This window comes from Ascaphus truei, unplaced genomic scaffold (genome assembly GCF_040206685.1).
Source record: "Ascaphus truei isolate aAscTru1 unplaced genomic scaffold, aAscTru1.hap1 HAP1_SCAFFOLD_502, whole genome shotgun sequence".
Taxonomy (NCBI): Eukaryota; Metazoa; Chordata; class Amphibia; order Anura; family Ascaphidae; genus Ascaphus; species Ascaphus truei.
The window spans coordinates 75,533-90,042 of NW_027456833.1; the positions used below are offsets into that span (position 1 = coordinate 75,533).

At 47.2% G+C, this 14,510-nt stretch overlaps 1 protein-coding gene across 1 annotated transcript in view; it reads right to left on the reverse strand.

Annotated features, from left to right (window-relative positions):
• The window catches only part of LOC142484991 (microtubule-actin cross-linking factor 1, isoforms 6/7-like), a 94,708-nt gene that overhangs the window by 64,955 nt on the left and 15,243 nt on the right, over positions 1–14,510 (reverse strand). The window contains exon 6 of the mRNA XM_075584228.1: positions 9,363–9,522. Coding sequence (XP_075440343.1) covers positions 9,363–9,522 — 160 coding nt within the window. The remainder of the gene's footprint in view (positions 1–9,362; positions 9,523–14,510) is intronic.

The following is a 14,510-nucleotide window of genomic DNA, read 5'->3' on the forward strand; positions in this document are numbered from 1 at the left end:
GTGTCTTTTTCTCAGGTTCATTGATCGCAGGAGGCAACCACCGGCCTACCGCGGCCTTACCCAACTCTCCCCCACCCCGGGAGATGCCTTCCGTAGCGCAACTGCGCTGTCTTTCCCCAGTCCGTTTCACCTCCTCCCCCAATGGTATGTCCACAGATTCCAGACTAGGCGGGGAACCCGGGGACCGTGTGATTGGGGCAGGGGTTTTATCTAGGGCGTGGGATTGGGCATAGGGGCAAGCAATTGGACCCCACGGTGTTACGACCCGTTCCCGGCTGTCCGTAGACTGGTCCAATGAGGATAGCTCACCCTCCTCAGTCCTTGGATCGCCCATCCAGCTCCTGGGCCTTTGAGGTGATTGGGGACCTTCCCCCAATCGCCGAAGCATCGCTGCGTCCTTCCCAGCGGTTCCGCCGTCGCCACCGGAAGTGATGTCCTCCCCGGAACCGGAAACGCCGCCATCTTGGGTTGGACCCCCATGCGGGATCTCTTCCTCGATGACGACATCCGGAAGCTCCTCCGTCGTCCGTACCGGAAGTGATGCCGTCTCCGCACGTGTGTCTAGGGCCTGGCATGGCCTTTCTACTGCTACACCGTCTGCCGGGACAGGGTGAGTGAGGGGACTTCTCTTACCAGTCCGCAGGGGTGTAGGCGTCTCTCGCCCGTCGCCGCCATATTCTGGGGCGGAGGGACTCCGTCTCTCGGCTCGCCGATCTGCGGGGGACGTCCTGCTCTCCTGACAGCTACTCACGCCACGGGGTGTCGTCCTCCCCGGTTCTCTCCTATGCCCCGACTTTACCACCGCTATCTCGCGGAGATCCTCGTCTGAGTAGTCTCCCTTCCCCGATTTAGGGGTCACCGATCGGGGCAAAAGTCTCTTCTCTGTGCGGTCGGGGGGTGATCCGACCGTCTCGGTTGCTGCTGACCCAGCCGATTTGATCGACTCCAGTCCCCTTTCTCCGGGACTCGCACGACCTATCCACAGTGCGCCAGGGGACTCGGTGGCTCGCCTAGCCATGTCCCCCGGGGGGTCAGCCGATTGTATCGGTATAAACGTTGGCATTGGCCATAGATATAATGTCCCGCATTGTGGGCAACATGCCGCCGAGTTGACAGTGCCTCCGGGCAGCCCGCATTGAAGGCAGAGCCCGACCACCGTCTCGGTGTTGGCCACCCTGACTACCAGTAGCCCGCCGGGTACCGAGTAGGGCTGGGTGGAGACCATGGTGCCCACAGTGGAGGAGCAGGCCATTCTTTTGCTAGGGACCACTCTCTGTACAGGTCTCTCCAGGTCAGTGGTTCCTCGCAACTGACTGATAGAAGTTGCTGGACCAGCCACTCCCTGCTTCGGCTCCTCCCTCCGCTGACATAGCTGGAACCCGCCCCCAGGGGTTTCAATAATGGGCGGGTCCCACAGGGGAATATCATGCCCCTTAATTAAGGCCGCTCCTTTCTCAGTCCTGGTGGGCGCGGTCTGTGCTTTCGCGCCAGTTTCCCCATCAGGGTGGGGTTCTTTTCCCGCGGCTAGTTCCCGCCTTCTCCTGGCAGCCGCCTTGCGTGCAAAATATCCCTCTTTTTTGCAAATCACTTCCGCGGCCGGAACTACTTCTTGTAGTGGCGCCGTCTGGATATCAGTCCCTGGGCCCAGTGGGTGCATTCCCACAGGCCATAGTTGTAAGTCACTCCCCCTGGTTGAAATCAGGGGAGGGTCCCATAGACTAAGCGGTTGACTCAGCACAGGGGCCGAGTGAGTCACTGTCCATGTAGGCGCAGCCATAGCTTTCGCGCCATGCCCCCCATCAGGGCGGGGCTCTGCTGTTCGCGCCATTCCCGGCCAGCTTTTTGCAAGTCCTGCATCAGCCACATTCTCTGTGACTGGCCCACGCGGTCTCCCTAGCAAGCGGGAGCCGCCATTTTGGATAGCTTTTCCAGAAGAGGTAGCATTCATTTGGTTGCACGTCCACTGACATCCATCCTCACTGTGCTCCACCCCAGTTATTACAATGTCCTCACACTCCTCAAGGGGGGTACCTCGGTGTCCCAGACAGGACAAAAACGGGGCAGCCACCGCCTTCGCTCCACTCCAGAGCAGATTCGTTAGTGACAACTCAGCGACAGTTTGCTCTTCAGTGGGGCGCACGCAACGGGTGACTTCCCCATCAGCCTCTGATCGCCATTTTGGGTTCTCCGCGCCACGCGGATCCTCCATTCCTTGGGCTGTCACGTTCTCGTACCAATTATCGTACATGGGGCTCCGCTCTGCGGGGCAGCCACCACACCAGTACAATAAAGAGTTGCTCAGATGCACCACCACATGTGTACCTGAACTAGGCTGGACTCAGGTTGCACTACCTCAGGCTAGGCTCACTCTCTCAGTGTCTGTTGTAACTCCTTCCTCCCAGTCTGTGCTCCCTATGGTAAGTGTCTGGAATGGGCTAGGTACTCTGGCTCTGCCATGCAGTACTTGGGGCGTCTACCTGTCTTGGTTAGCCTAGCGCAGACCCTCTCCAGGATTTCTGACCACGTTAACAGGCTATCCCTTCTGGCGTCCTACCAACTAGCACTACCTCAAAGTGACTCGGTCAGCTGTAGCCCGGCTCCAAACCCCTCACTCCTTTCAGGCCCCTAGGTCGTCCCTGCGAACTGACAATACCCTGTCAGCCCCTGACCACCCCTAGGTCCGTCCCAACGCAGCACAGAGTGGCAGCAGACACTCTCCCTGTTTCCCAGTGTGCCTAGCTAGAGCCTGTCCTGTTGACAGATCTGATCTCAGCAGCTCGCCTCCAAATGTAACGGTGTTTGTGACTTAGTTTGACCCCCCAATCTCACATTGGCCCCTGTGGTCTAACCAGTCCCCATTACGGTGTGAGTGTGTCTGATGGTGCACCTGTTGGCAACAGGACTCCTGATTCTCCCGCATGATGGTGTGTGGGGAGAACCCGTCCAGACACGCAGCTGAGGTAGTGGCTTGAGTCTCACCTAGGTCCAGTGCAGCGCCTCCACCTCATCAGGGTCCCTTCGATCACTTGGGGATGGTCCTGGCGAGGAACTCCTCTGTGGTGCTCCCCTCTGTACATTCACTCCACACATGTACACGAGAGGGTTTGTGATTAAGAGCATCTTTATTGTACGGCGGGCCATGCTGCCCTCCACAATGGGTGTAATTAGCCCTTCATGGTGACCGTACTTCCCTTTAAAAGGTATTAGTCCTCCTTAATTAGGGATTTCCTATCCCCGCCGGGATGTCTTTACCCTGTGCCAGGTCCCTGGACACATTCTCCTTTTCAGCTACTTTATCATAACCAGACTAGCTAGACTTGCACTTGAACCAGAACTAGCAGAACTACTTTTAGACACAGTGCTGTGCCTTATGTAACCTCTGGGGCTGACACAACTCTGACATCACCAACCAGGGAGTCAGAGTCTGTGACCACTCCCATCCTTACATAGGGCACCTCACCAGGGTGTGAGGGCAAACCTCCATAATTACTGCTGGCATGCCCACAACTTACCAGGCCTTACTGTCAGCAGGAGAGATGACTGTAGCCATTTTACATGACCGCTACACGTACTAATATCCTCACTCACAGTAATACGTATATTACTATACATACTGATAGCCTCACTCACAGTAATACAGATATTATTATACGTACTGATATCCTCACTCACAGTAATACGTATATATTACTATACATACTGATATCCTCACTCACAGTAATACAGATATTACTATACATACTGATATCCTCACTCACAGTAATACATATATTACTATACATACTGATATCCTCACTCACAGTAATACAGATATTACAATACATACTGATATCCTCACTCACAGTAATACGGATATTACTATAGGTATACATACTGATAGCCTCACTCACAGTAATACGGATATTACTATAGGTATACATACTGATAGCCTCACTCACAGTAATACAGATATTATTATACGTACTGATATCCTCACTCACAGTAATACGTATATTACTATACATACTGATATCCTCACTCACAGTAATACAGATATTACTATACATACTGATATCCTCACTCACAGTAATACGGATATTACTATACATACTGATATCCTCACTCACAGTAATACATATATTACTATACATACTGATATCCTCACTCACAGTAATACAGATATTACTATACATACTGATATCCTCACTCACAGTAATACGGATATTACTATACATACTGATATCCTCACTCACAGTAATACGGATATTACTATACATACTGATATCCTCACTCACAGTAATACAGATATTACTATACGTACTGATATCCTCACTCACAGTAATACGTACATTACTATACATACCGATATCCTCACTCACAGTAATACAGATATTACTATACGTACTAATATCCTCACTCACAGTAATACGTATATTACTATACATACTGATATCCTCACTCACAGTAATACAGATATTACTATACATACTGATATCCTCACTCACAGTAATACGTATATTACTATACATACTGATATCCTCACTCACAGTAATACGTATATTACTATACATACTGATAGCCTCACTCACAGTAATACAGATATTATTATACGTACTGATATCCTCACTCACAGTAATACAGATATTATTATACGTACTGATATCCTCACTCACAGTAATACGTATATTACTATACATACTGATATCCTCACTCACAGTAATACAGATATTACTATACATACTGATATCCTCACTCACAGTAATACGGATATTACTATACATACTGATATCCTCACTCACAGTAATACATATATTACTATACATACTGATATCCTCACTCACAGTAATACAGATATTACTATACATACTGATATCCCCACTCACAGTAATACGGATATTACTATACATACTGATATCCTCACTCACAGTAATACAGATATTACTATACGTACTGATATCCTCACTCACAGTAATACGTATATTACTATACATACCGATATCCTCACTCACAGTAATACAGATATTGCTATACGTACTAATATCCTCACTCACAGTAATACGTATATTACTATACATACTGATATCCTCACTCACAGTAATACAGATTTTACTATACATACTGATATCCTCACTCACAGTAATACGTATATTACTATACATACTGATATCCTCACTCACAGTAATACGTATATTACTATACATACTGATAGCCTCACTCACAGTAATACAGATATTATTATACGTACTGATATCCTCACTCACAGTAATACGTATATTACTATACATACTGATAGCCTCACTCACAGTAATACATATATTACTATACATACTGATATCCTCACTCACAGTAATACAGATATTACTATACATACTGATATCCTCACTCACAGTAATACGGATATTACTATACATACTGATATCCTCACTCACAGTAATACAGATATTACTATACATACTGATATCCTCACTCACAGTAATACGGATATTACTATACGTACTGATATCCTCACTCACAGTAATACAGATATTACTATACATACTGATATCCTCACTCACAGTAATACGGATATTACTATACGTACTGATATCCTCACTCACAGTAATACAGATATTACTATACATACTGATATCCTCACTCACAGTAATACATATATTACTATACATACTGATATCCTCACTCACAGTAATACAGATATTACTATACATACTGATATCCTCACTCACAGTAATACGGATATTACTATACGTACTGATATCCTCACTCACAGTAATACGGATATTACTATACGTACTGATATCCTCACTCACAGTAATACAGATATTACTATACGTACTGATATCCTCACTCACAGTAATACGTATATTACTATACATACCGATATCCTCACTCACAGTAATACAGATATTACTATACGTACTAATATCCTCACTCACAGTAATACGTATATTACTATACATACTGATATCCTCACTCACAGTAATACAGATATTACTATACATACTGATATCCTCACTCACAGTAATACGTATATTACTATACATACTGATATCCTCACTCACAGTAATACGTATATTACTATACATACTGATAGCCTCACTCACAGTAATACAGATATTATTATACGTACTGATATCCTCACTCACAGTAATACAGATATTATTATACGTACTGATATCCTCACTCACAGTAATACGTATATTACTATACATACTGATATCCTCACTCACAGTAACACAGATATTACTATACATACTGATATCCTCACTCACAGTAATACGGATATTACTATACATACTGATATCCTCACTCACAGTAATACATATATTACTATACATACTGATATCCTCACTCACAGTAATACAGATATTACTATACATACTGATATCCTCACTCACAGTAATACGGATATTACTATACATACTGATATCCTCACTCACAGTAATACAGATATTACTATACGTACTGATATCCTCACTCACAGTAATACGTATATTACTATACATACCGATATCCTCACTCACAGTAATACAGATATTGCTAAACGTACTAATATCCTCACTCACAGTAATACGTATATTACTATACATACTGATATCCTCACTCACAGTAATACAGATTTTACTATACATACTGATATCCTCACTCACAGTAATACGTATATTACTATACATACTGATATCCTCACTCACAGTAATACGTATATTACTATACATACTGATAGCCTCACTCACAGTAATACAGATATTATTATACGTACTGATATCCTCACTCACAGTAATACGTATATTACTATACATACTGATAGCCTCACTCACAGTAATACATATATTACTATACATACTGATATCCTCACTCACAGTAATACAGATATTACTATACATACTGATATCCTCACTCACAGTAATACGGATATTACTATACATACTGATATCCTCACTCACAGTAATACAGATATTACTATACATACTGATATCCTCACTCACAGTAATACGGATATTACTATACGTACTGATATCCTCACTCACAGTAATACAGATATTACTATACGTACTAATATCCTCACTCACAGTAATACGTATATTACTATACATACTGATAGCCTCACTCACAGTAATACAGATATTACTATACGTACTGATATCCTCACTCACAGCAATACAGATATTACTATACATACTGATATCCTCACTCACAGTAATACAGATATTACTATACGTACTAATATCCTCACTCACAGTAATACGTACATTACTATACATACTGATAGCCTCACTCACAGTAATACAGATACAGTACTACTATACATACTGATATCCTCACTCACAGTAATACCTACATTACTATACATACTGATAGCCTCACTCACAGTAATACAGATACAGTACTACTATACATACTGATATCCTCACTCACAGTAATACAGATATTACTATACATACTGATATCCTCACTCACAGCAATACAGATATTACTATACATACTGATATCCTCACTCACAGTAATACAGATATTACTATACGTACTAATATCCTCACTCACAGTAATACGTACATTACTATACATACTGATAGCCTCACTAACAGTAATACAGATACAGTACTACTATACATACTGATATCCTCACTCACAGTAATACAGATATTACTATACGTACTAATATCCTCACTCACAGTAATACGTATATTACTATACATACTGATAGCCTCACTCACAGTAATACAGATATTACTATACATACTGATATCCTCACTCACAGTAATACGTATATTACTATACATACTGATATCCTCACTCACAGTAATACAGATATTACTATACATACTGATATCCTCACTCACAGTAATACAGATATTACTAGATGTACTGATATCCTCACTCACAGTAATACAGATATTACTATACGTACTGATATCCTCACTCACAGTAATACATATATTAATATAGATACTGATAGCCTCACTCACAGTAATACAGATATTACTATACATACTGATATCCTCATTCACAGTAATACAGATATTACTATACATACTGAAATCCTTACTCACAGTAATACGTATATTACTATACATACTGATATCCTCACTCACAGTAATACGTATATTACTATACATACTGATATCCTCACTCACAGTAATACAGGTATTACTATACATACTGATATCCTCACTCACAGTAATACAGATATTACTATACATACTGATATCCTCACTCACAGTAATACGTATATTACTATACATACTGATATCCTCACTCACAGTAATACAGATATTACTATACATACTGATATCCTCACTCACAGTAATACGTATATTACTATACATACTGATATCCTCACTCACAGTAATACAGATATTACTATACATACTGATATCCTCACTCACAGTAATACGTATATTACTATACATACTGATATCCTCACTCACAGTAATACAGATATTACTATACATACTGATATCCTCACTCACAGTAATACGTATATTACTATACATACTGATATCCTCACTCACAGTAATACAGATATTACTATACATACTGATATCCTCACTCACAGTAATACAGATATTACTATACATACTGATATCCTCACTCACAGTAATACGGATATTACTATAGGTATACATACTGATATCCTCACTCACAGTAATACGGATATTACTATACATACTGATATCCTCACTCACAGTAATACAGATATTACTATACATACTGATATCCTCACTCACAGTAATACAGATATTACTATACATACTGATAGCCTCACTCACAGTAATACGGATATTACTATAGGTATACATACTGATATCCTCACTCACAGTAATACAGATATTACTATACGTACTGATATCCTCACTCACAGTAATACAGATATTACTATACATACTGATATCCTCACTCACAGTAATACGGATATTACTATAGGTATACATACTGATATCCTCACTCACAGTAATACAGACCAGGTCTATTCACCACTGAGAGACAATGAGTTGAGTGTTTTATGTCCCAGCCTTTGTTGTGGGTAACCCCAGTTTGAATGCTGGTGTCAGCTCCTTGTGATTTTGGGTAAGTCACTTTATCTCCCTGTGTCTCAGGCACTAAAGGTGGATTGTAAGCTCTGTGGGGCAGGAGCTCACTGTGCCTGTAGAATTCTGTACAGCGCTGCAAACACTGTCAGCGCTATTTAAGAAAAAACTTTATATTTTATTTTCCAACAATCCCGCTTTGTTTGCAAGAAAATGTGTTTGTCACAGAGATGCTCGCCCCTTCGTACATTACAGCACAGATATGTTGCATCACTCACAGACTAACATTGCCCGGGGTGCAGTAAATGCAGCAGGTACAGTGTATTACATCACACCCAGTGCCCCCCGCTCACCCACCCTGTGCTTGTCCATCAGCTCATTAACCAGCTCTCTGTCTCCGCCAACCGGCATCTCCTCGGACAGCTGCGGTTCGGCCCGGTAAAGCCAATCCATCAGGGCCTGCAGGGCGTCCGTGAACGTGCCGGAGAACAGCAGGGACTCCTCCAGCTTCTGCTGCCTGCAAGGGCAGACGGGGGTCAGTAATGCCCCACATGCTAAACACACTGGGGCAGATGTGCAAGAGCAGACAGGGGTCAGCAGCGCAGTAATGCCCCACATGCTATACACACTGGGGCAGATGTGCAAGGGCAGACGGGGTCAGTAACGCAGTAATGCCCCACATGCTAAACACACTGGGGCAGATGTGCAAGGGCAGACGGGGTCAGTAACGCAGTAATGCCCCACATGCTATACACACTGGGGCAGATGTGCAAGGGCAGACGGGGGTCAGCAGCGCAGTAATGCCCCACATGCTAAACACACTGGGGCAGATGTGCAAGGGCAGACGGGGTCAGTAACGCAGTAATGCCCCACATGCTAAACACACTGGGGCAGATGTGCAAGAGCAGACGGGGGTCAGTAACGCAGTAATGCCCCACATGCTATACACGCTGGGGCAGATGTGCAAGAGCAGACAGGGGGCAGTAATGCCCCACATGCTATACACACTGGGGCAGATGTGCAAGAGCAGACGGGGGTCAGTAATGCAGTAATGCCCCACATGCTATACACACTGGGGCAGATGTGCAAGAGCAGACAGGGGTCAGTAACGCAGTAATGCCCCACATGCTATACACACTGGGGCAGATGTGCAAGAGCAGACGGGGTCAGTAACGCAGTAATGCCCCAAATGCTATACACACTGGGGCAGATGTGCAAGAGCAGACGGGGGTCAGTAATGCCCCACATGCTATACACACTGGGGCAGATGTGCAAGAGCAGACGGGGGTCAGTAACGCAGTAATGCCCCACATGCTATACACACTGGGGCAGATGTGCAAGAGCAGACGGGGGTCAGTAATGCAGTAATGCCCCACATGCTATACACACTGGGGCAGATGTGCAAGAGCAGACGGGGGTCAGTAACGCAGTAATGCCCCACATGCTAAACACACTGGGGCAGATGTGCAAGAGCAGACGGGGGTCAGTAACGCAGTAATGCCCCACATGCTATACACACTGGGGCAGATGTGCAAGAGCAGACGGGCGTCAGTAATGCAGTAATGCCCCACATGCTAAACACACTGGGGCAGATGTGCAAGGGCAGACGGGGGTCAGTAATGCCCCACATGCTAAACACACTGGGGCAGATGTGCAAGGGCAGACGGGGGTCAGTAATGCAGTAATGCCCCACATGCTATACACACTGGGGCAGATGTGCAAGAGCAGACGGGGGTCAGTAATGCAGTAATGCCCCACATGCTATACACACTGGGGCAGATGTGCAAGAGCAGACGGGGGTCAGTAATGCAGTAATGCCCCACATGCTATACACACTGGGGCAGATGTGCAAGAGCAGACAGGGGTCAGTAACGCAGTAATGCCCCACATGCTATACACACTGGGGCAGATGTGCAAGAGCAGACGGGGGTCAGTAACGCAGTAATGCCCCACATGCTATACACACTGGGGCAGATGTGCAAGAGCAGACGGGGGCCAGTAACGCAGTAATGCCCCACATGCTATACACACTGGGGCAGATGTGCAAGAGCAGGCGGGGGTCAGTAACGCAGTAATGCCCCACATGCTAAACACACTGGGGCAGATGTGCAAGGGCAGACGGGGGTCAGTAATGCCCCACATGCTAAACACACTGGGGCAGATGTGCAAGGGCAGACGGGGGTCAGTAATGCAGTAATGCCCCACGTGCTAAACACACTGGGGCAGATGTGCAAGAGCAGACGGGCGTCAGTAACACAGTAATGCCCCACATGCTAAACACACTGGGGCAGATGTGCAAGGGCAGACGGGGGTCAGTAATGCCCCACATGCTAAACACACTGGGGCAGATGTTCAAGGGCAGACGGGGGTCAGTAATGCAGTAATGCCCCACATGCTATACACACTGGGGCAGATGTGCAAGAGCAGACGGGGGTCAGTAACGCAGTAATGCCCCACATGCTACACACACTGGGGCAGATGTGCAAGAGCAGACGGGGGTCAGTAACGCAGTAATGCCCCACATGCTATACACACTGGGGCAGATGTGCAAGAGCAGACGGGGGTCAGTAACGCAGTAATGCCCCACATGCTATACACACTGGGGCAGATGTGCAAGAGCAGGCGGGGGTCAGTAATGCAGTAGTGCCCCACATGCTATACACACTGGGGCAGATGTGCAAGAGCAGACGGGGGTCAGTAACGCAGTAATGCCCCACATGCTATACACACTGGGGCAGATGTGCAAGAGCAGACGGGGGTCAGTAATGCAGTAATGCCCCACATGCTATACACACTGGGGCAGATGTGCAAGAGCAGACGGGGGTCAGTAACGCAGTAATGCCCCACATGCTAAACACACTGGGGCAGATGTGCAAGAGCAGACGGGGGTCAGTAACGCAGTAATGCCCCACATGCTATACACACTGGGGCAGATGTGCAAGAGCAGACGGGCGTCAGTAATGCAGTAATGCCCCACATGCTATACACACTGGGGCAGATGTGCAAGGGCAGACGGGGGTCAGTAATGCCCCACATGCTAAACACACTGGGGCAGATGTGCAAGGGCAGACGGGGGTCAGTAATGCAGTAATGCCCCACATGCTATACACACTGGGGCAGATGTGCAAGAGCAGACGGGGGTCAGTAATGCAGTAATGCCCCACATGCTATACACACTGGGGCAGATGTGCAAGAGCAGACGGGGGTCAGTAACGCAGTAGTGCCCCACATGCTATACACACTGGGGCAGATGTGCAAGAGCAGACAGGGGTCAGTAACGCAGTAATGCCCCACATGCTATACACACTGGGGCAGATGTGCAAGAGCAGATGGGGGTCAGTAACGCAGTAATGCCCCACATGCTATACACACTGGGGCAGATGTGCAAGGGCAGACGGGGGTCAGTAATGCAGTAATGCCCCACATGCTATACACACTGGGGCAGATGTGCAAGAGCAGACGGGGGCCAGTAACGCAGTAATGCCCCACATGCTAAACACACTGGGGCAGATGTGCAAGAGCAGGCGGGGGTCAGTAACGCAGTAATGCCCCACATGCTAAACACACTGGGGCAGATGTGCAAGGGCAGACGGGGGTCAGTAATGCCCCACATGCTAAACACACTGGGGCAGATGTGCAAGGGCAGACGGGGGTCAGTAATGCAGTAATGCCCCACGTGCTAAACACACTGGGGCAGATGTGCAAGAGCAGACGGGTGTCAGTAACACAATAATGCCCCACATGCTAAACACACTGGGGCAGATGTGCAAGGGCAGACGGGGGTCAGTAATGCCCCACATGCTAAACACACTGGGGCAGATGTTCAAGGGCAGACGGGGGTCAGTAATGCAGTAATGCCCCACATGCTATACACACTGGGGCAGATGTGCAAGAGCAGACGGGGGTCAGTAACGCAGTAATGCCCCACATGCTACACACACTGGGGCAGATGTGCAAGAGCAGACGGGGGTCAGTAACGCAGTAATGCCCCACATGCTACACACACTGGGGCAGATGTGCAAGAGCAGACGGGGGTCAGTAACGCAGTAATGCCCCACATGCTACACACACTGGGGCAGATGTGCAAGAGCAGACGGGGGTCAGTAACGCAGTAATGCCCCACATGCTATACACACTGGGGCAGATGTGCAAGAGCAGACGGGGGTCAGTAACGCAGTAATGCCCCACATGCTATACACACTGGGGCAGATGTGCAAGAGCAGACGGGGGTCAGTAATGCAGTAATGCCCCACATGCTATACACACTGGGGCAGATGTGCAAGAGCAGACGGGGGTCAGTAATGCCCCACGTGCTAAACACACTGGGGCAGATGTACAAGGGCAGACGGGGGTCAGTAACGCAGTAATGCCCCACATGCTATACACACTGGGGCAGATGTGCAAGAGCAGACGGGGGTCAGTAACGCAGTAATGCCCCACATGCTATACACACTGGGGCAGATGTGCAAGAGCAGACGGGGGTCAGTAACGCAGTAATGCCCCACATGCTATACACACTGGGGCAGATGTGCAAGAGCAGACGGGGGTCAGTAACGCAGTAATGCCCCACATGCTATACACACTGGGGCAGATGTGCAAGAGCAGACGGGGGTCAGTAACGCAGTAATGCCCCACATGCTATACACACTGGGGCAGATGTGCAAGAGCAGACGGGGGTCAGTAATGCAGTAATGCCCCACATGCTATACACACTGGGGCAGATGTGCAAGAGCAGACGGGGGTCAGTAATGCCCCACGTGCTAAACACACTGGGGCAGATGTACAAGGGCAGACGGGGGTCAGTAACGCAGTAATGCCCCACATGCTATACACACTGGGGCAGATGTGCAAGAGCAGACGGGGGTCAGTAACGCAGTAATGCCCCACATGCTAAACACACTGGTGCAGATGTGCAAGAGCAGACGGGGGTCAGTAATGCAGTAATGCCCCACGTGCTAAACACACTGGGGCAGATGTGCAAGAGCAGACGGGGGTCAGTAACGCAGTAATGCCCCACGTGCTAAACACACTGGGGCAGATGTGCAAGAGCAGACGGGGGTCAGTAATGCAGTAATGCCCCACATGCTATACACACTGGGGCAGATGTGCAAGAGCAGACGGGGGTCAGTAACGCAGTAATGCCCCACGTGCTATACACACTGGGGCAGATGTGCAAGAGCAGACGGGGGTCAGTAACGCAGTAATGCCCCACATGCTATACACACTGGGGCAGATGTGCAAGAGCAGACGGGGGTCAGTAACGCAGTAATGCCCCACATGCTATACACACTGGGGCAGATGTGCAAGGGCAGACGGGGGTCAGTAATGCAGTAATGCCCCACATGCTATACACACTGGGGCAGATGTGCAAGAGCAGACGGGGGCCAGTAACGCAGTAATGCCCCACATGCTATACACACTGGGGCAGATGTGCAAGAGCAGGCGGGGGTCAGTAACGCAGTAATGCCCCACATGCTAAACACACTGGGGCAGATGTGCAAGGGC